This window comes from Channa argus, chromosome 4, assembly GCF_033026475.1.
Source record: "Channa argus isolate prfri chromosome 4, Channa argus male v1.0, whole genome shotgun sequence".
Taxonomy (NCBI): domain Eukaryota; kingdom Metazoa; phylum Chordata; class Actinopteri; order Anabantiformes; family Channidae; genus Channa; species Channa argus.
The window spans coordinates 15,882,032-15,901,861 of NC_090200.1; the positions used below are offsets into that span (position 1 = coordinate 15,882,032).

The following is a 19,830-nucleotide window of genomic DNA, read 5'->3' on the forward strand; positions in this document are numbered from 1 at the left end:
CACCAGTCACAATAACCTTTAATGTCCTGTGTGTCTAAAGCCAATTTAGTGAGAATGAATGAGGACATTGGCAGCTCCCAGTTGACATGGCCTTTCCCTCCCTCCAAGTAACAGGCTGAGATAGAACCAAAGTGGGGAGCTCCAGAGAACTCTATATTTATCTGACACAGTAACAAGCCACTGTCTGACTGCTGCATAGTGCAGTACGGCTGTACAGCTTCTCTTTCACCAAATTCTCCTCGCACTGGACAGCCCACCTCAAACTCTGCTCTACTGTGGTCAGTGATGACTTAGTAACACGTCACCGCTTCATGAGTTGTCACGGCTGAAATCACATTTGCATCACCCATTTACAGGAAGAGGAAATGCACAGAATTCTGTCACTGTATAGCTCTTTGGCGGGTGCTTCACACACTGCTGAATTTCTCTACAGGAGGAGCCATATTTTAAAGTCGAGGGCCATATTTCATCCTGAGCCACCCTGATGCTAACAAAGCAGCAACTGGTGATTGCTGTGTTGGAGTGGCCCATTAAGGCGGCCGGCCAAGGAGCTACCAGTCTGCCAAGTGAGACGTGCCAAGAGGGCTGGAGAAGGCAGAAGAACCCCAGCCACCTGTGCCCATTAGGCTGCGTGCTGACAACTGCACAGGGCCCTGGGGATCCCACCCAAACAAGCTGAGGAGAGAGAGGAAGGGGAAGCAGCAGACAGGGTCAAGGTCATTTTTCAGTCATTGACAGAAAGCAGACTAGACAAGCTAGGTTGTTTTATGGTTTGTTGACATTCAATGTTATATGGGGGAAGAGTTGCAAAGAGCTGACATGATCAAAACTTTGTTCACAGCCGATATAAATCATCATGCTGGCGCAAAGGGAACTTCAAGAAAAGGTTTGAGAGACAGTGTGGTGCTGTCACAGGCATTTCATATAGCTGTGTAATTCATGATATATATCCTTTGTGATTTTATGACATCCTTTTATCTCCTCATTGTGCACATGCACCAAAGAAGAACAGATGGTAAAACACCACTCGCACGTTGAGGCCTGCTTGATATCTCTTTTATAGTGCACACACAAATCCCACAAAGACACACAAGGCACTCATAAGCATCATGACTCATGTTGGGCTAAGCTGCTGCAAGACAGAGTACTTTACTTATTGTACAATAACTTTTCTATACTTAATATAAGCTGTAGCCGTATTTAAACTGTGTGTGTCCCTGCCAGCATATTAATTACCAAAGCCACTTAATCGCAAAGCTTTAAAACAAGACACATCCTGAATCTACACACACTGACATGCCCTTGGGAAATGGATCTGTTTTCAAAGAAACACATTTTAGCCATGTGTGGTGGGGAAAGGTAGAGAGATTATATCAGATCCACCCCCAAACCTCCTTACCACATGCATGCATGCACGCACACACAAAAAACCAGGAGAAGAAAATAGAGGGGCAGTGTTTCTGTGACCTTAGTAAGCCAGACTAACTATTCTGGCAAAGCAAGATATGCTCCTAATGCTACGGTATGCCAGCATACATCCTCACCTCTGCAGGAGAGATTTGTCAGCAGGAGATTTATTTTTTCCCGCTGTGGAATTAACCCATGCTCTCAGAGCTTACTTGCAGACATGGCACATTATCTCCCAGCCAAGACAACGCAGCGGCGAGCAAATGGCTGCTCTGACCTGCACACTATAGAGGGATAGAGCAGGAGCAGGCAAGCAGAGGCACAACTCAGGTGCCATGGACAGTCACAGACAGCAGGTGCACTCACCTCTCTCACCTCCCTAAGAGGCTCTGCTGAAAGGTACCACGAGCCCTCTAGACAGCAGCTAACCTATCAGTAGAGGAACTGTGCATCTCATAGGCACCAAGCACGATCCAGACAGACTACATAGTGCACACACACACACACACACACACACACACACACACAAATTACAGTGGGCACACACAGCCTGGGCACTTTTTTTGTGTATGTGTTATGAGTGTGACACTCGTTCTGTAGGCTAGAAGCATTATACACAGGTCCTATTTTTGTCAATCAAATCTAGGAGAGGAAAGTAAGGAAACGAGGCCAATCTGTCAGTGCTCTGAGAGAAGTCCTTTGTAGGCCACAGAGGACAGGAGTCGGATAAACTCCCAGCACCAGCCATCAATGGACAATAACTCCTGCTGTTCATAAGTGGACAATAACACACTGTATATTCAGGTCATCATGAATGAACTTGCAAAATTGCAATTAAATAGAAATTATGCTGAGAACAACACTGTTCTAAGCAGTGTCAACAAGTCAGCGATAGCGGCCGACACGTGTCTTTGGCAGTTCATGGGTTTCATCACACTCGGCCCAAGAAGAGAAGGAAAACGTAACACGCTACCATTTTGCATATGTGAGAAACTCAAAACAAATTAAAGCATGAGGCAAAAAGAATTCAACTCAGCCAGTCACATTTCACCACTTATGCCCCAGATATCTCAGAAGTCCAAAGGCAACCAATAAAATTAAATGAGCAGAAAAACTGTTTGTAACAAACATAGTTTTTCCCCTTGCTTTGAGAGAGTGCAGGTTGTGAGTACTCAGTGAAAAAGGTCCCTGTTTTGGGTGAATACACTTACATTGGCTGCTAAGAGTTTCCCAACATGACATTTACGAGTGTGACCTAGATGGAAGAAAATGTGGCAAAGGCCAGGAGAGAGGAGGAAAGGGAAGGAAGGTGCAGGGTAGAATGTTCTGAAACAGATAGGCACGCACACCCACCCACCCACCTACACACACAAAGCCGCATTCACACATGCTTTGTCTCCTACCATTTTATTGTTCTTTTAAATTGACAGCAAATAGTTTGAATTTAAATGCTTACAGATCTGCGACAAACAAATGAAAAGAAAAACAGAACTGATCCAAAACTCTAATCTCAAACATTGGTAATATGTTCAGTTTAGACAGCTACAGTTTGTACCAGTCTAACAAGTGCTGTATTTTATTTATTAATTTTTTTTTTGTTTGTTTAAGTTAATAAATAGACATTCAAAATAGGCTTTCTTGCTGGGAATTGTCTTAGAACATAGATACTGATAACTGTCTGTTACATATGAAGCTACAGCTAGCAGCCACTTTGCTCTGCATAGCATATGGACAGAGTGATATACTTTGTAAGAAAAGGGCTTTCTACTGTATTTACTCATTAACTGATATTAAGTCTGCACTCAAAATGAGCAGACAATTATGGAAAAAAAAAATCAATAAATAAATAAAAGATACGTTAATTCAGTTTAAAGGTAGACTTTTATCATTGAAGTATATACCCCATCCGATAATGACATGTTTCTCTCCATAATTTCTTCCTTAAACCCAAACGCAAGCAGACCACAAAGCGCTTTTTACAGCCTGCCGTCTCTTCTCTTGCCCATTGAACCACTGTTTAAGAAGACAGAAGCATCTGAGAACTCAAAGAGAACAAGGAATCTCACCTGCCTTCTGTATTTATTATGTCTATATTATATTTATTTGTATTTATTTCTGGGGTGCCTTGGAGTTGAAACGCTGTCAATAATGTCCAGTGTTCCAGGGAAATAACTGAGGCACATACACACCCAGCAGGAGAACAGTTAACTGAACAAGACGACTGCGTCTCATGTGTTAAAAACATCCTCCTGAAGTAAACTACACTGTCTACACCACCTTTACTGCAGCAGTCTATTAGAGCTATCGCAGCGCAGTAGGGGATCTGATTATTCTGTCTTTAGTCTAGTGGCTGTGGGAAAGCAGGAATGAATGGGTCTGATAGACATGAGTGCCATCTCTTTGGCACCAACACTGGCACGCTGCCTAAGCTTTGTACAAAATGGAGCAGAGAGCGGGCGAGTAGTTCATGCTGAGTGGAAACAGCGGATGTATGGGCACTGAGTCATCATTCTGAGCGTGCCCCCAGGAAAGCACCGGACTCTCAAGACTGGAATTTGAGCCCTTTTGTGCTTCCTTCCCTTTAACCACAGGACTATGATAGGCCTCAGAAAATCTGTTAAACATTTAAAAGTTTCTCAGTATTTAGAGATGGGTGTTGGTTAAACAAAAACGGCTGAACTTGGGCCGTCTTAGCACACAACAATATCAAACAAACACACACTACACCAAAACACATCAGTATCATTACCTGCGATTTGCCTCAAATTAGTTTGGTCCCGCAAATCTGTACACAACCTGTGCTGCATGTTTTTACCCCTCTCTATAACTTCACAACTAAAATGACTAAGCCAGCAGGAATTTCTGCCTCATACTGATATGACGTCATAAGAAACATATCATTAACTCTAGCTCTTAGCCAACACAAAGCCACAGTGCAGTTCGATTTTTCTATGACTCATCTTAAAAACAAGTATGAGCTAAGTGGTAGCTAAAGAAAAGTACATACAATTTGCATTGTATTTCCTCTCTGTATAATTTTTGTTGTCTGTAATATTTGGAGTAAACAGAACACAGAACCACGTAAACAAGCAAAATATCTGTTAATAATTAATTGGCGTGTAGCTCTACTTTGATAAGGTTTGTGCTATTTTCCTTATCGTCAACTAATAAAAAGTAAAAAGCAAAGCCAACAATGAACTGAACATTTCTTTGTACTAGCCATACACCTTCTGTGTTATCAAAAACTACATCAGTCAGTCACACAGTAAAGGCCAATTCATAACATCTGTTTGCTCTCTGATGAATATGGTGAGCATGTTCCACACATGCATACAAAACATACAAAACACGATGCAGTCCAACAACAGAAGAAGAGATCTTTTGTTGTAATTGACAGAAAACATAAACATGTTGATGAAATTGTATGTGTGTTGCTTCAAATAATCGAAATAAATGTTTTGCCTTCGAGGTAGGAAAGAAGTTTCTACTTTCTTTTCTGGCTTCACTTCTCATTTGGAGAAAGTCCCCCCCGTCCCCCATGGACTTGGTGTCACAGATACCATAAGCAGACACAGGGACACAAAAACTATCAACTGTCCTCAACTGGGTGACATGTCCCTACATATCTATGACAAACAAGGGGCCAATAGTTTATTCAGACTCAATGGAACACAGTGTTCTGGCTTAGGTACTTGCTAGAAAACCAAATCCATGAAAAAAATTATTCAATTTCCAACAGAGTCACTATTTACTTAGCTTTGAGGTCTTTCTTTAAGAAATAAATAAAGAAAACCCAACTGAACTGCTTTTCCTTGGTTTGGTCAGCGCTCAGACCAGAGATATCAAGTGGGTCTACATTTTTATCAAAAGCAAAATCTTGCAGGCTGAACGAAAGCGCTTCCCATGGCCAAAGGCTCACAGGCTGTGACATAACATGACAGCAGGTCACCTTACATCAAGTTTCTCTTTACATCACTTTAGCACAGATGGTAAAATGTAATTCGACACCACATCACTTCTAACCTAGTTACACTTTTGCTTATTCAAGAAGCAGAGACAGGCATTTTGATTCATTAAACATTTACAGGGAATTCTTGGCTTCTCACATTTGTTTATCAATATCAAAATACACTTAGGACATGAGGATCCTTAACAAAAAAAAAAACAATAACAAAAAAAAATGCAGCATAACAAGGTATGGGTTGTGAAACTAGACCAGAGTGCCTTAGCTAACCATGCTGTAAGTTAATATTCTATCACATAAAGGAGACATGTGAGCAATCTGAGGACCAGCCAGTGTGAGTGTGAGCCTCCCTGTGGAGCTACGAAGACTAACCTGTCCAGAGACTGCGCTTGGACACAGCAGCATGCTTTCCTGCTCATCTGACTTATTGTAAAAGTCACTCGTCTCTCCGCCTTTGACTCAGCACCAGGATAAGAAGACAGACCAGTCTGCAGCAAGCACAGAGACCCGAGGAGGTTATCTGACGCAGGCAAAACACTTTTTAGTTACTGGATCCCTTAAAACTCAAAGCAAACACTGTGCAGTGTCAAAGGACCCGCGGCCACAGCCAACCAAGCCGGTTGGCTGTGGCCACCGTAGCGATGAGAGAACACTTCCGACAAGTAAACAGCGGAGAGATATCTGACAGCCAGAGCTGTTAACAGCCCCTGATAAGCCCTGCAGAAAAGAGTGAGGTGAAAATAGAGGATGAAGCACCAGTGGAACAACTGACAGGGACAATCAGAGATGAGAGCCAGGTGTAAACTAAGTGGAGTAGAGAAGGTTGGCGAGGAAGAAACAGGCAGACAGTGTGTACAAGAGGAAAGCCGAGTAGGCAGGGAGGATTTACAAGGAAGGACAGGGAGAAAAACAAGGGGAGGGGGGGGGGCATTTTTCAACCCTCCTAGCACTGCACTTTATCAAGAGCTTGCAGTTGAGCTTGTATACTTGACATTTGTCTGACATTTCCCCTCAGTGCCCCTCCTCTTACATACAGCTCCTCAGTCTGGGCCTCTCTCTGCGGCACTGCCTGCCACACCAGAAAGCACCCAGTACCTCTGCTCCAATCTGCACTTCCTTCCACAGCTACTCCCACTTACTTTCATCTCGCCACAAGTACAGCATTAACCCGGCCTATTCTGTCTGCAATGATATTTACGTTCTCCTGTGAGGGGGAACAATCTAATATACGCCAAACTGTTGCGGGAAACAGTCTCTGAGTGAACAAACATATGGAAAGAAGACCTAAAAAGTAGAAGGCCCAGAGGCTACAGTACTGTGCTAGGCAGACAGCACTCCTTACCCATGTAGTGTAATTAAAGAGGAGACCGGGCTGTATTGACTAGAAAACCACTGCATGCCCTTGAAGGAACATCTGTACTGGAGAAAAACAAGGCAATTATGCAGAGGGGTAGAGGGAGGAATGAGGAATCTTAAGCAGGAAGAGAGGTAGACACATCAAGCCAAAGACAGGGTGAGAAAGGTTATCTGTACATGGGGCCTGGAATAGTAACATCACAAAACCTGCTTTATCTTTTCTCGTATTTTTTTTTTTTTTTGTAACTCTTCCTTTTTCCCCAATGAGTATCTCCCGAATGAGTTTATCTGCAGCCTTGAGACCTTAGGGGCCTGCAGATGAACGCATTTACCCTGAACTCGGCTTGGGCCTCTGAGGGATGTGAGCTGGTTCAAACAATGCTGCTGCTCTGCCTCTCAAGTCTGACGTGTGAGGACAACAGATGGCTTCATGGCAAAACACTACACAGCAACTATGTGACTTGAAGGTCGTTGCACATGATTACGCATTTCACAATGTAGCATTTTGTAAATACACATTTGAGAAAATGTTATTTCCTTAAACAAATATATTCATTTAAAACCCACAACATGTTTTCAAGTCACGTAGCCAGTTGTATAAGAATGAAGCCATTTGTAACATCATGCAGGGAGCTTGAGCGGATCAGAATAAACAAAAACCCCACAATAAACACCAAAGCTTTTGCGTTAAAATAAATGTGGCCACTAGAGACATGATGCAATTTTTGATTTCCACTATCTGAGGGTCTCCAGTGGGGGAGCAGGGTGGTATTAGAGACTGTGGTCCACAATAGAAAAGGACCCAAAGAACATTTTCTCACACAGATCAGAGGACAGAGAAAATCTGAAAGAAGTTACTATTATGTTTTTTTTTTGTTTTTAAACATACATAAAAACCATTTTCTAAATTTTTGTTATTACTGTCTCAACTGTTAACACAAAGCCCTGTGACAGAGTCAGTGAAGGAATTTTAACCTTTTATTTAAAAACAAAAAACAAATCATCAATGGGCCCTTTTGTATTGGAAGAATAATGTATGTGAGCCTGCATGAAACCTTGAAAAATTATTCATGACCCTGCCCTCTGCACTGTTGGAGATTGTCAAACAAGGATTGCCAAAAGAAATAAATGTTTCAAAAATAGCAGCATAACTAGTATAACAGGCAGGAAAATAGATTATTTGGATGCATTTTATGTCAGAAACCAAGAAGAAAAAGCTAGAAGGAGAGGTTTTACCAACAGCTTAGTCTGTGTCAAACGTGATGTAAAGGTGTTTGCAAAGACCTGTTTGGTTGTCCCAAACTCTAAACAATTCTAATCAAAAAATAGTAGCCGTCAGTCCCTCTGAGAACTGTGGGGAAAAAGGTATGTAATGGGAGCCAGCACTCAAGCATTGGGAGCTGCACGAATTACTGGGATAAAGTGAACATAAGCGACAAGCACACGTGAGTAAAAGAAAAACATCCATGACCCTACTGCAGGGCTGAAGTTAAACTAGGATGACCCTCCCCCAGATTCTTCAATATACCTCTTTTCATAAATGGCAAAAAGTCACTAAGGCAAATATTTAACTGACATGGTCCAGACAGGTAGACTAGTTCATTTCTTGGCAGAGCAACTTTAACCTCAACTGAGCATCCTTTCTAATACCTGGTGCTCTATTTTGCAGTCATCCTTCACTCCAAATAGCCTGAGCTAAAGACAAGGTGTCTATAATGAACAGAGAGAAAATGTTTGCACTGGCCCGTGAACAATCCTGCAGCCTGACAGAAATGAAGTGAAAATGCTGCATGGATTCAAGGGGATTTGTTCGCTGGTGAAGAAATGTTTCAGAATGTTTGCAGATGTGACTGATCTATGTAGGTGGTTTTCAGTCTCACAATTACTGTACCTGTACTTGTACAGTAATTGAAGAAAAAAGCAAAAACAATGCCTCGATTCCATTTAATTTAGCAAATAAAGCATCCTCTAAACCTCTTTGTTCTCAACAGACATATATTCCAGCATGAAAACAAAAACTGAATTCAGGCTACCTTTCTGGCAGTGGTTCGAGGTCCAGCAGCGGTAATCGTAGTTGTTATTGAACCTTGTCCTCTGACAGAGCTGATTATCCTCCATGATGCCCGGACAGACATTATCGCACTCCTTTGCCTTCTTATTTCCATCAATAACGTTGTTGACTTCTGCCTCCATTATAAGAGACCAGTCCACTGAGTCTATGTAGCACAGCTCTGGGTTCTTCTCAATCCGTATGGCTCCCCGGGTGATGTTCCTTAGGTTGTACAGGCCAATGTCCTTCAGACTGGTCATCTCGTAGATCACCAAAGCGTAGTTGTAGAAAAGATTGCGCCCGCGGATCACACTCAGGTTGGGGAAGAGCATGCTGAGGCTGTCCAGGCCCGAGACCCGAAACAGCAGAAGATGGTCTGTGATGACGGTTAGCTTGGGGAAGCTGAGGGAGCGAAAGGCCTCCTGGTGGATGTGGTTGGTCTTGTCGTTGATGAGGAGGATACGCAGGTATCCCTCCACCACCGTACAGTTCTCCAGCCGCTTGAACTGACTGATCTCATTTCGGATGTCAAATCCCGGGGTACAGACTGGAAGACACAGAAAGGCCTCAAATGAAGGTGCATTTTCATTTTCTTTTATATCACAGATGTACTGGTGAGCAAAACAGCAATGTTAAATACAGTACAGCTTAACATGTAGATTACTTTTGCCAAAAGATTTTAATTATAATAATCTTCTTGAAGCATATAATCCTGTTAGTGAAGATGGTAAGACAAGTACTTTGCTGGCAACATGTCGTACACACAAATAAAGCAGAGCTCTTAAAAACACAGTGTGTGCAGTGACAGGACATTGAAAGAAGTTAACACTGGGCAATTGTTCTCTCAGGCTGGTGTTTGTGTTGTAACAAGGGAGAGAGATTATCAGCAGGTTCAGCTGAGGTGAACACATTTTTATTAAAGAGGAGAGTCGGGAAATTGTTATTTCACGTTGAGGTTCACAAGTTAACATGTTGATACAACTTCTGTGTCTGTTACATCAGATTCAAGAGCTACATTTCTGGGTAAAAAGGTTTGTCTGTCACCCCACACTACCTGTGTTTTAATAAGACTGGAGTGTTTTCTTACACACACACACACACACACACACACACACACACACACAAATTATTAATGAAAATTAACTCTCTTTCTCCAATTGTGCCTATCAATTACTACACTTGCAGATTAATGCTACACCATGTTCTCAATATGTTGCTGTGCTCTAATGCAGTCAGTGGTTTCATAAGCGTTTCTATCTAATGCTCCTTCACAGGTCTGTCAGACAAGCACCACTTCATCAACACCAGTCATATTTGAGTGGTTTCATCTAGTTTGAGTTTAAACCGGGTGTTACTTAACACCATTAATGACATAAATCGTAAAATATTGGTCCACTGTTTTTAGCTCTTTAAATTATTTATAAAATGTGAAATTACTGCATCCTTAGGCAAGACCGCGCAACTTTGTATCACTCCTTTCAGAAATCAATTTTAAGTGATTTACAGAGGCAAAGAAAAGCATTAGAATGATACAAGCAATAAAAGCAAAGGAAAAAAAAATCAAACAACACAAAATGAAATTGGATTAGAAATGGATCAAGTTTATCCGTTTACTGTAAATCATGTATCGGTTACTTTTAGCAGTTTAAGTGTTTATACATTCCTTTATCTAACAATGTCCACAGTTTTGTTATATTATTATTTAACTATAATTTTACCGGTAACGTAGAGCTTTAACATCTACATTTAGTACTCTTTCATCTATTTGAACGATTTATCCATCACATTTAAATATTTAATGAAACCATTTATCTAGTTTTTTAAGCACTGTCACTCAACGCATTATGTGGACTTTCTACAAAAATCCAAATAACTGTGTGTTGGATATCACTGATCTAATGAAAAAAAAAAAAAAAAAAAAGCTAAGAACCTAATGTGTAAAACCTCCTGAACTCCTGTAATACACGTGTTTAATAAATTTGGAAACAATAAATCATTTACATTGTTACAAAACGAGCAGACTTTGCATCTAACAGGTTACACATAAAAAAGGTCGTTGCACATGATTACGCATTTCACAATGTAGCATTTTGTAAATACACATTTGAGAAAATGTTATTTCCTTAAACAAATATATTCATTTAAAACCCACAACATGTTTTCAAGTCACGTAGCCAGTTGTATAAGAATGAAGCCATTTGTAACATCATGCAGACATTCAAAATGTCTCAAAGAGGGTTAACAGGCAGCACAGGAAATGCTTTGACATATGAGCTCCTTGGTTAAACCTGTTATGTACTTACAGAGGCTTAGGACACCGTGGCAGTGAGCGACACTGTCACAGCGCCTGTCCAATGAGACAAACAGGCGTGTTTTCAATAGGAGCCTTTGATCCTTGTCAAAACACTGCCACTGCCAACAGATTGTATCTCTAAAATAGGAAAAGTGTTCTAGAAATCAAATAAAAATGACAACTGAGACATCTCCCTGGAATATATTCAACCATAGGTCGTGTGTGTTCTCCAAACGTCCCTCTGAGTAAATAAACTTCACTTCAGCAGAGACAAAAAAGGCCATGTTCAAACTGTTTTGCCAAAAATAGAAGCTGCACTGTTTATGGGGATGAATGGGCTATATTTGCTCCTGTCAGGGTGTTTCACTTCTCCAAATTTAGAACGGAAACGATTACTCCAGTAGAAAATAGTATTTGCTTTCTCCAATCAACACCAATGCCCCTGGGCTCCACTTGTGAGTCATTGAGCTGCATGTCTTCTTTGTTTCATTGAGAATTTTCTTCCAGCTTCTCCAGCAGCCAGAGAGAGAGGGAGGAGGGGTGGCGCCACTCAAATACAAAGACTAATTTGTTTGTTAGTAAAGAGAAACTCTAGGCCCCACTTCCTGATGAGGGCATTAATAAAGTCAGGGGGCGTTGGGCCAGAGAACGGAGGAAGAGATACTGTGACATGGGATAGATAAGGTTTCCGCCAAGTATAGCTATCAGAGGCCATCCTATGGTGTAAAACCACGGCAAACAGTATTTTGAGGCATCATAAATACCAAGCATGCCAGGACCTTCCTGCATATCACTGTATTCTTCCAGAGAAGAATTTTTTTTTTTAAGTCCTCTTTGTCATTCTCTTGTTCTGCTTGTTAGGAATGTTAAGTACTAGGAATTCTACACATTTCTTTGCGAAAGGATCGAGTAAGATGTTGCTTCTAGCTAAAGCCTCCAGGTTTCCCTGATTAAAAAAAAAAAAAAGATGTTTAAATAATGTTTAGATACCAAACATATTATTCATCATTAAGCGAACAAGGAAAAATTTGAAATGAATTAAAAGCACTGACAATAACAACCGTAGAGGCATGTGGATATTTCAGCATCGGTGTCCACTGAGGGTAGGCCTGCACACACGTGTGCGTTTCTCCCTCCTGTCTCTCTTTGCTCTTCACACTGCTGAGTAAACACACATATCTCGGCAGTGTAATGGGATCCATCAGCTCATGTTTATGATTGATAAACCTTGCCCTGGCCCTCTTTGGAAATGTTATCACACAGACACATTCGCATGCACACCTGTGCGTGCACACACACTCAAATCCAACCCTGTGTGAGTCCGTCAAATGGAGCCAAGGCTAATTGTCTCTGTTTGTCTTAAATTCATATAAAATCTGATTCGTACTCAGTAAACATGTGTAAATAAATATAATGTCAGTTTTGGCTGACAGAAACATAAGATTGAAATTGGACCACATGCTGTGCTGTTTATCAAAATGCCACAGACTGAGCATTCTGGGAAAGCACATAACAGGATCGTTTTCCAGACATCCAGCTGTAAACTCTGGGAAGGTTATTAACAAGATTCTTCTCTCCCATGTTTAGCTTAAGGACACCATTTCTGGCCTGCAACAACTTTTTTTGGGGCCTCAAAACTCTTGTGACCCAAGTAGTTACTATGTTGTCAATGTGCCATGTCAATGGACAACATGCAGGGCACCAAATAACAATTCTCATCATTATAGGTTGATCACTGGTTTTCTCTTACAACATAAAATATCCAAAAAAAAGGTAGCAGGCTCTGTGTTCTGTAAACTTAATTTAAATGTAAAATCCAATTGACTTTAAATAAATCTGTTCTTTAACACTGTAGCAATCTATAAAATAATAAAAGATATTTAAAAAATATTTGCAACACAAAAACAAACACTGATCATAAACTCCACTTGTTTAAAGTCTGCTACCTTATTTTAAATATTTTTGATTATTTTATAGATTGCTAAAGTGTTAAAGAACAGATTTAGTTTTAGTCAATTAGATTTTACATGTAAATTAAGTTTATAGAAAACAGAATCTTGTGTGTGTGTAAGGCACAAGCAAATGCTGCACAGTAAAAACTTTCATCAATTTGCATTTTAACCAGCCTTAGCATCCGAGTCCTTCCTCTTAAAATTCAGGTCTAGTGAGAGCAGAGAGGGAGCTGCTGTCATATCCCTGTCACACCTGCCACATAAACTTGCTCTAATCCCCAACACACTGGAAGTCATCTGACCAGTGTTGTGGTGGGCCACCTCCCCTCAGTGAAACTTACATCAAACACTGCAGCTCAGATATCACCAAAACCCCAAACAGTAACACCACACACTCTAGCATAACAACAATGACTTGCATGGAAGCCTCCAGGAAACTGAAAGAGGTATATAGAATAAAAGAAGGGTAAGAGAAGATTAATTTCCATTTTACTATTGATACATTATTTATTTGTTAGCCTATTAATTTATCTTTTAAATAATTTGCTACTTCCATCTATAAACTTTAGACCTTATTAAATTATAAGTGTATCCTACATCTGCTTTGGAAGCACAGCTCCTCATCATGTTTAAACTACGCCTTCTTTGTGTAGATGAATGAAATCCATAAAACTAAAAAGGAAAGTGAACATGCAACTAAACGACATCTAAACCAATTAAGAAATGTAACTTGGAAGAGTAACATAAGCCCCAATGTGAAGCTGTGGACTAAAAGACCCAATGCCTTTTTAAGCACCAGTTCCGTATATATTTAAAAAAAAAAAAATTGCACATACAGACTAATATGCACATACAACTTGCACCTCAGAGTCTCCCACCATTATAACTAATTCCTCATCAGAGCAAAGGGCCAAGTGATGACTGGATGATGACCATGCAGCAACAAAAATGTTTCTTGATTATATTCTGGAAACAGCTCAGAATAAATCTTTGAGTGATGGGTTCTCTCTTCAGGACTGATCTGCATTCAGTTCTTTCATGAACAGCTTTCAACTGATACAGCAAGTGCCATCCATTAACAGAGCTAACATTTGCAATCATCTCACAAATTGTACAATACTCCACGGGCCATTAAACCGGCAGCCCATGATGATGTATGTGTGGCTGGCCAGAGACTGCATTTGAGCAAATCCAATGACGGGCCACTTGAAATAAAGTGTTTAATTAAGCATTGTAAACCTCAGCTGGCAGCCTGGAGGAGCTGTAGGACAGCATTTGACTGCACTCTCACAAACTAGCCCAGTGACACACTTCCACATCCTTACACAGGGGCACGCCACTGACTCGGGCTGTCACACTGCAGTACACACAAAGAGCTGCACAATACCTTCCCATCCATGCACACAAATGCCCTCATACACACACACCACAGGTCTATAGACACTGCCTACACTTTCTCAACAGGGGTGAGACAAGCCATTCCTGCCTGCAGCTCTAAGCCAGGGGTGGAGGAAGGTTAACGGCGTGTGTCCCTAGTCACAAGATGGGAGTGGGGCACCTTGGAGCAGAGAGACAGCAGTTGTGTTTGAGCCACTTGACCCATCGTGACAAGGGGAGCTGTACCACAGTGTGCCATACCCCGATGAGAAAAGCAGGTGTCAAACACAATGCACGGAAAGATTGATTATTTAAGCCACCGTGCAAGTGTATCAGAGCAACATGTCCTTTCATAAATAACTGAACGGGCACACTGGCGTGCCCTCATGGAAAGGGACAGAGGGGGCCTGTTCTCACACAACCCCTGCTCCAGTGTTGTCGGTGACATATCTATTTATAACAAATAGCAGCGGTGCCAAGTGATGGAGTTAAATGCATCGGTCTACGCAGGAGACCGGCGTGTGAACAGAACAAGCCAATAAAACAGTTCACAAACTCGCCACTCCTCCAATCAACAAAACCAAGTCTGTTTTTTTGGCAAGCGTATTTTTACACATTCTATTTCCAAACACCAAGTCTCTATCTTCCTCACGCTCTCTCTCCCTTTTAGAGACTTGTTTGCTGCATACTTGGAAGCCATGGCATGGAAAGTTTACTGTGGTGAGAGTTAAGAGGGAGCTTAATTACATTTTATTGGTGTGGACAGATTATCAAAACGAACAGAGCAAAAAGAAAAACGAGTTTTCAACCTCTAATGGTGCTCTAGGATATCTGTGATTTTCCACTAAGTGATGATAGAAGCTGGAAATTCTGACCCTGCTATGCGGCCCAGAAAAACATCATCCCAAAGTGATAAACTAAGGAAACCCATCCCTGGCTTGATATTCACCACAGTCTTTGTCTCTGAACTCTTTGTTCTGGATGGCCTGATGTATTATACACCACACAGCATCAAGATCTGAGAGCAACCACTTGTCTCCCAGCCCCCAACTGCACTCGAGTGTCTCACTGAGCTCAGAGGGGCGCAAAGAAACACTCCCCCACATGGCTGTGGTCGGAGCACTGGTCAATAGGACTGAGTTGAGTTTTTTTCGTCTTCTATTTGAATGCTAATAGAGGCCAGTCTGCTTGTCTCCTTCCCATGTCAAGTTGTCTCCACCATCCCCACATAACCTCCCTGGAAATAGGCAGATTAGTACAACGGAAGTGATGTAAACAGCAAACACAAACAAAGCAAGTCAAGCCACCCATTCTACATAGACATACAATCACAATCCCCAGGCCAAAAGGTGGAACGAAGCACCTGCACAGAGCTGGGCATTTCCTGACTAACAGGTAAATAAGCGACTTCTTGTGTGTGACTTGTGAAATTAACACATTCAATGCCTCGTACTTCAAAGGATGGAACTTAGTTTTAGAGCCACGATTATTAACAGAAATGCAACAAAACAAGGAAACAATTAGAATTAACTCACTTATCCAGTGAAGTAAACCCTGTTTAAATGTGAAAACCAATCACCCCTTTTTTACTATATGGAGAATATTTAGTTCACATACAAAAGTGGGAATTTGAATCATCTTTGCAATCCAGTTGGTGTGGGCCTGAAGTATTCTAAAGACAGATTAGGAATTATCTTTGACCACCATGTTATTTCTGGAAAAGCCAATGAAAATCTGATACATCACAACAAGCAGTTATAGAAAATAATTCAAACCTAATAAATGTAAAAGGTTGCAGGATTTTAAAGGTTGTAAATGGTAAAAAAAAAAAAAAAAAACTTTGAGAAACACCTGTGAAATTGTGAGGTCTAGTTAATTATTAGTTATTCTCTTTTTACAATTGAAAAAAGTAAATAAATTCAACTACTTTGAATTATCTGAAATAGGCACAATTTAATATTCTATCAAGACAGAACTAAAAACTTTTGAGACATTTCTTAAAGTTATATTCATCATTTGAAGCATGGTGTTAACAAAAGGATTTATTTTTATTTTTTTAAGGTTTGCATTTATTAGCACAGCTGTATGCAGATATTTGTTTTCATCTGCAAACTGCATCTGGACAATAAGTATGAAAATTATCATTATCTGCGCCAACACACAACCTGTACTCAGTTCATCGTGCTGCCTGGTTATGATGATAGTCAAGTGAAGTATATTATTTACCCACTGTTTGCGTCTTTTTTTTTTTTTTTTTTTTTTTTTCCTGTGTAAGGAACGATTTATCTGATCTGGGTTGTTCGTGCGCAGCGACGCCAAACCACCAAATGCAAAATGGCCACATGGTTGTAGTAACCTTCAGCTCTGCTCCTTGGATCCACAGTCAGCTTTCTAAAAGCCAGTTGTGAGGATTATGGCGACGTGCGTCTAGAGTAAAAAATAAAAAAATTTGTTTCTAAATAAACAGCTTTCTCAAATGAGGCGACATTGCCTTTAATAAAGCAGATTTTAGAGAAATTGTGTTCCTCTCTTGACGGCAGCTGTACCACATGGTTCAGCTCCATGTATAGGTTAATATATGGAACAGCAACACGCCGGTGAATTATATGTTCATTAGATCTGTCATATTGAATAATTCAGTCAATCTTATTTTCCTAATAAATACTTTGTTTTATATATATATATATATATATATATATATATATATATATATATATATATATATATATATATATATATATTTTTTTTTTAAAACATTTTCCCCACTAGTCAGCAAAAGGCAACTTTACAAAAGGTTAAACTGGGCTCAAGCTCAATGTGCATGTTTAGACAGTCCCCTGTTTAACGGATATAAAAATATTATAATAAATACTTACTCTCTCCATATGTGGACCATATGCATGTAGTGGAGACAGACAGTATCAGAACCCAAAACAAGGTCGGGCTACCCATCGCTGTGTCAGATCTCATGTTCTTAAACATTACCCCCCCTCCCCCAAAAAAAGAAACGTCCGGAAAAAAACTCAAATAAAACAATAAGGCTGTACCACCAGCTCCTTAGGAGAATCTTTTATTTTAAAAAAAAAGCGAAAAATAAATGTGTTTGTAGCCCAGCAATGCTACACTATGGTAGCCTACAAAAATGGTTGCTTGTCTACAAGGATTTGCTCTAAAAAATATAAATAATTGTAAAATAAAATGTCACAGCTTCCTTTGAAGAAAAAAAAATATACTAAAACTGTCTGCTATTTCTGCCAATAACTGCACACTTGGACGTCGGATGGTATGCTACACAAGCCGGTGATTTGACGGGATAAATGATGATAATCCCCATCTTCAGTATCCATCTCTTGAAAACAGCAGTTCGCCTACAGCGCGATCTGGCGTGGAAATATCAATGGAAATATCAGACTAAATGTTATCGTTAGGCGCTTCCACCGCCATAATAAATTAACGCCAGTGTCGCTCCCAAGAAGCCCCCGTGTGAATGACTAACAGTGATGGGAGGAGGGACCAGAAAACCCGTCAGATCCACAGGGGTGGTGGCTGGGAGGTTGAAAAATGAATGAAAAAGCTTTTATTTTTTGCTTATTCCGTTCAGTCAGCACAGTCCTTCGATCCACAGCGAAAAGTCCTGGCCCGCAGTGAGACGTCGCCTTTAAAGCAGTTTTCCAGCTCCTCGGGTCGGACTTATCTCTGCCGTCAGTCGTGATTTGCAGCTGAAAGAAAATCCCAGACTTGTGCCACGCAGGAGAATGGGTCTCCAGCTAGACGACCTCGGCTAGGGTGGGAAGGGGGGGGAGGAGATATGTCCGTGGAGTTGCCCTTTAAGAGTGGTTCTTGTTTTGCCTTTATCCTCACAAAACAGAGAAAGCAAAAACTGCGTGGTTGCGTGCACATCCAGAGGCTGAAAAACCCAGGGTCCAGTCTCGGCTAAAGCAGGCTCCGGCTCTGCGCTCCTCCGTGGAATCTCTGCTGTAAACAAGAGTCGGCTTCTCTCACACAGAAACACATAGTGCTACGGATAAGGTGGCCGGGAGCAGGGCGGAAAAACCGGAGTGGATTCACAACCGGGGATTCCCACAGCCCGCTTCACCCCAAACAAGACGCACATGAAGCCCTCATGGCCTCCTTGAGGTGTATCTGGAAGACGCTTAGAAAATACTGCTATGGCGTTCTTCCAAGCTATAGGGTACTGCTACTGCATCTTTAGCTGAGATACATAAACCAGCATGGAGACCACCGACCATTGTTCAACCTCAGCGTCAGGTGCGAGAGACAACAGGAAGTTTATCACACATTTGTCTGCATCCTGTCATTTGCATCTCTAAGTCATGAACTGCTCCTGGCAAGCATGGGAGGTTTTTAATGAATGTATCAATCTAAGGCTGTTCAATGTTAACTAACAGATGTGTTTTCAAGGGCTAAAAGCAAATATTGTTTACAATGATTGTGTTTAACTAAAGAATTTGGACTTGAGTTGTTGCTCGCATAGAGTGCTGTATAAGCACAGACGATTACATAACATCCTGGGAAGAGGCCCAGGGGCCCCAGAAGTGACTGTGTCTACAGCTCAGATAAAAGATGCAAAATGCCTAAAGAGTGGCTGAAGTATGACTACGTAAAATGGACGCGTAATTACTTCAAATAGACAAAAAACAACTAAACATGCACGAAATGTTACCAAAAGAGACACGTGATGACCAAAAATACACTTAAAATGAGGCAATGGCATCAGTTGGTCTTGGTTGGACTGCCCAAAGGTTTTCATTATCCAAAATCGTTTAGTGGAAATGGAAACAGACAGCAAAAATGTTAAATCAATGTCAACAGAATTGTTTAATATTAAATACACGTTTTTATTTAAGGAGTAAAATCAGTATTGAATAATTTTGATTACATCGACATTATTGTGTCAGCAGTGAATTTTAGCTCTGCTGGTTGTTTGAGGGAAAGATTATCCAGCACCAATGTGGTTTGAACGAAATCTTGCGGTAAACCGCAGCTAAATAATCATTATCGGCCAGAGATCCTTTGTATAAACAGGTGATTGCAGGCGATAAAAAATATTTTAGATTTTACAGTAGGTATCCGGAGTTAGACGCCACACCACCGTCCCAGAGCCAAAGTAAAATCTGACATAGAGCTTCATTTAAAACTGGACTGTAAGCATGTTTTTTTTTTCTTCATCCATTTCTCTTCCATGAAGCGGAGGCAGCACATGCAACTCGTTTGACCCCGGAGTGTGTAACTATCAAAGAGTTTTACACTGTGAGAGGACACTTAACAGATGTGCCCATTTCTAATTCTGTTTATTTCAATGAAGTTTAAAATCACATCACATTGTGTATCGGTTGGTTTTCCTTTATTATGAAAAAAAACGTTTGTGGTTTTAAAGCGTTTGTAGTTGTATATATTATAAAATATAATA

General features: G+C 40.8%; 1 protein-coding gene across 2 annotated transcripts in view; it reads right to left on the reverse strand.

Moving 5' to 3' along the window:
- igf1ra (insulin-like growth factor 1a receptor) overlaps nt 1-18,413 on the reverse strand; it is a 69,508-nt gene extending 51,095 nt beyond the window's left edge. The window contains exons 1-2 of one of the 2 annotated variants that reach the window (XM_067502799.1): nt 17,276-18,413; nt 8,761-9,324 (exon numbers count right to left, since the gene is read on the reverse strand). In XM_067502799.1, the coding sequence (XP_067358900.1) occupies nt 8,761-9,324; nt 17,276-17,381 (670 nt within the window). In that variant the 5' untranslated portion in view covers nt 17,382-18,413. Of the gene's footprint in view, nt 1-5,743; nt 5,855-8,760; nt 9,325-17,275 lie in introns of those variants that run through there. The other variant, XM_067502800.1, reaches the window with a different exon arrangement.
- Between the last annotated feature and the right edge of the window lie 1,417 nt (nt 18,414-19,830).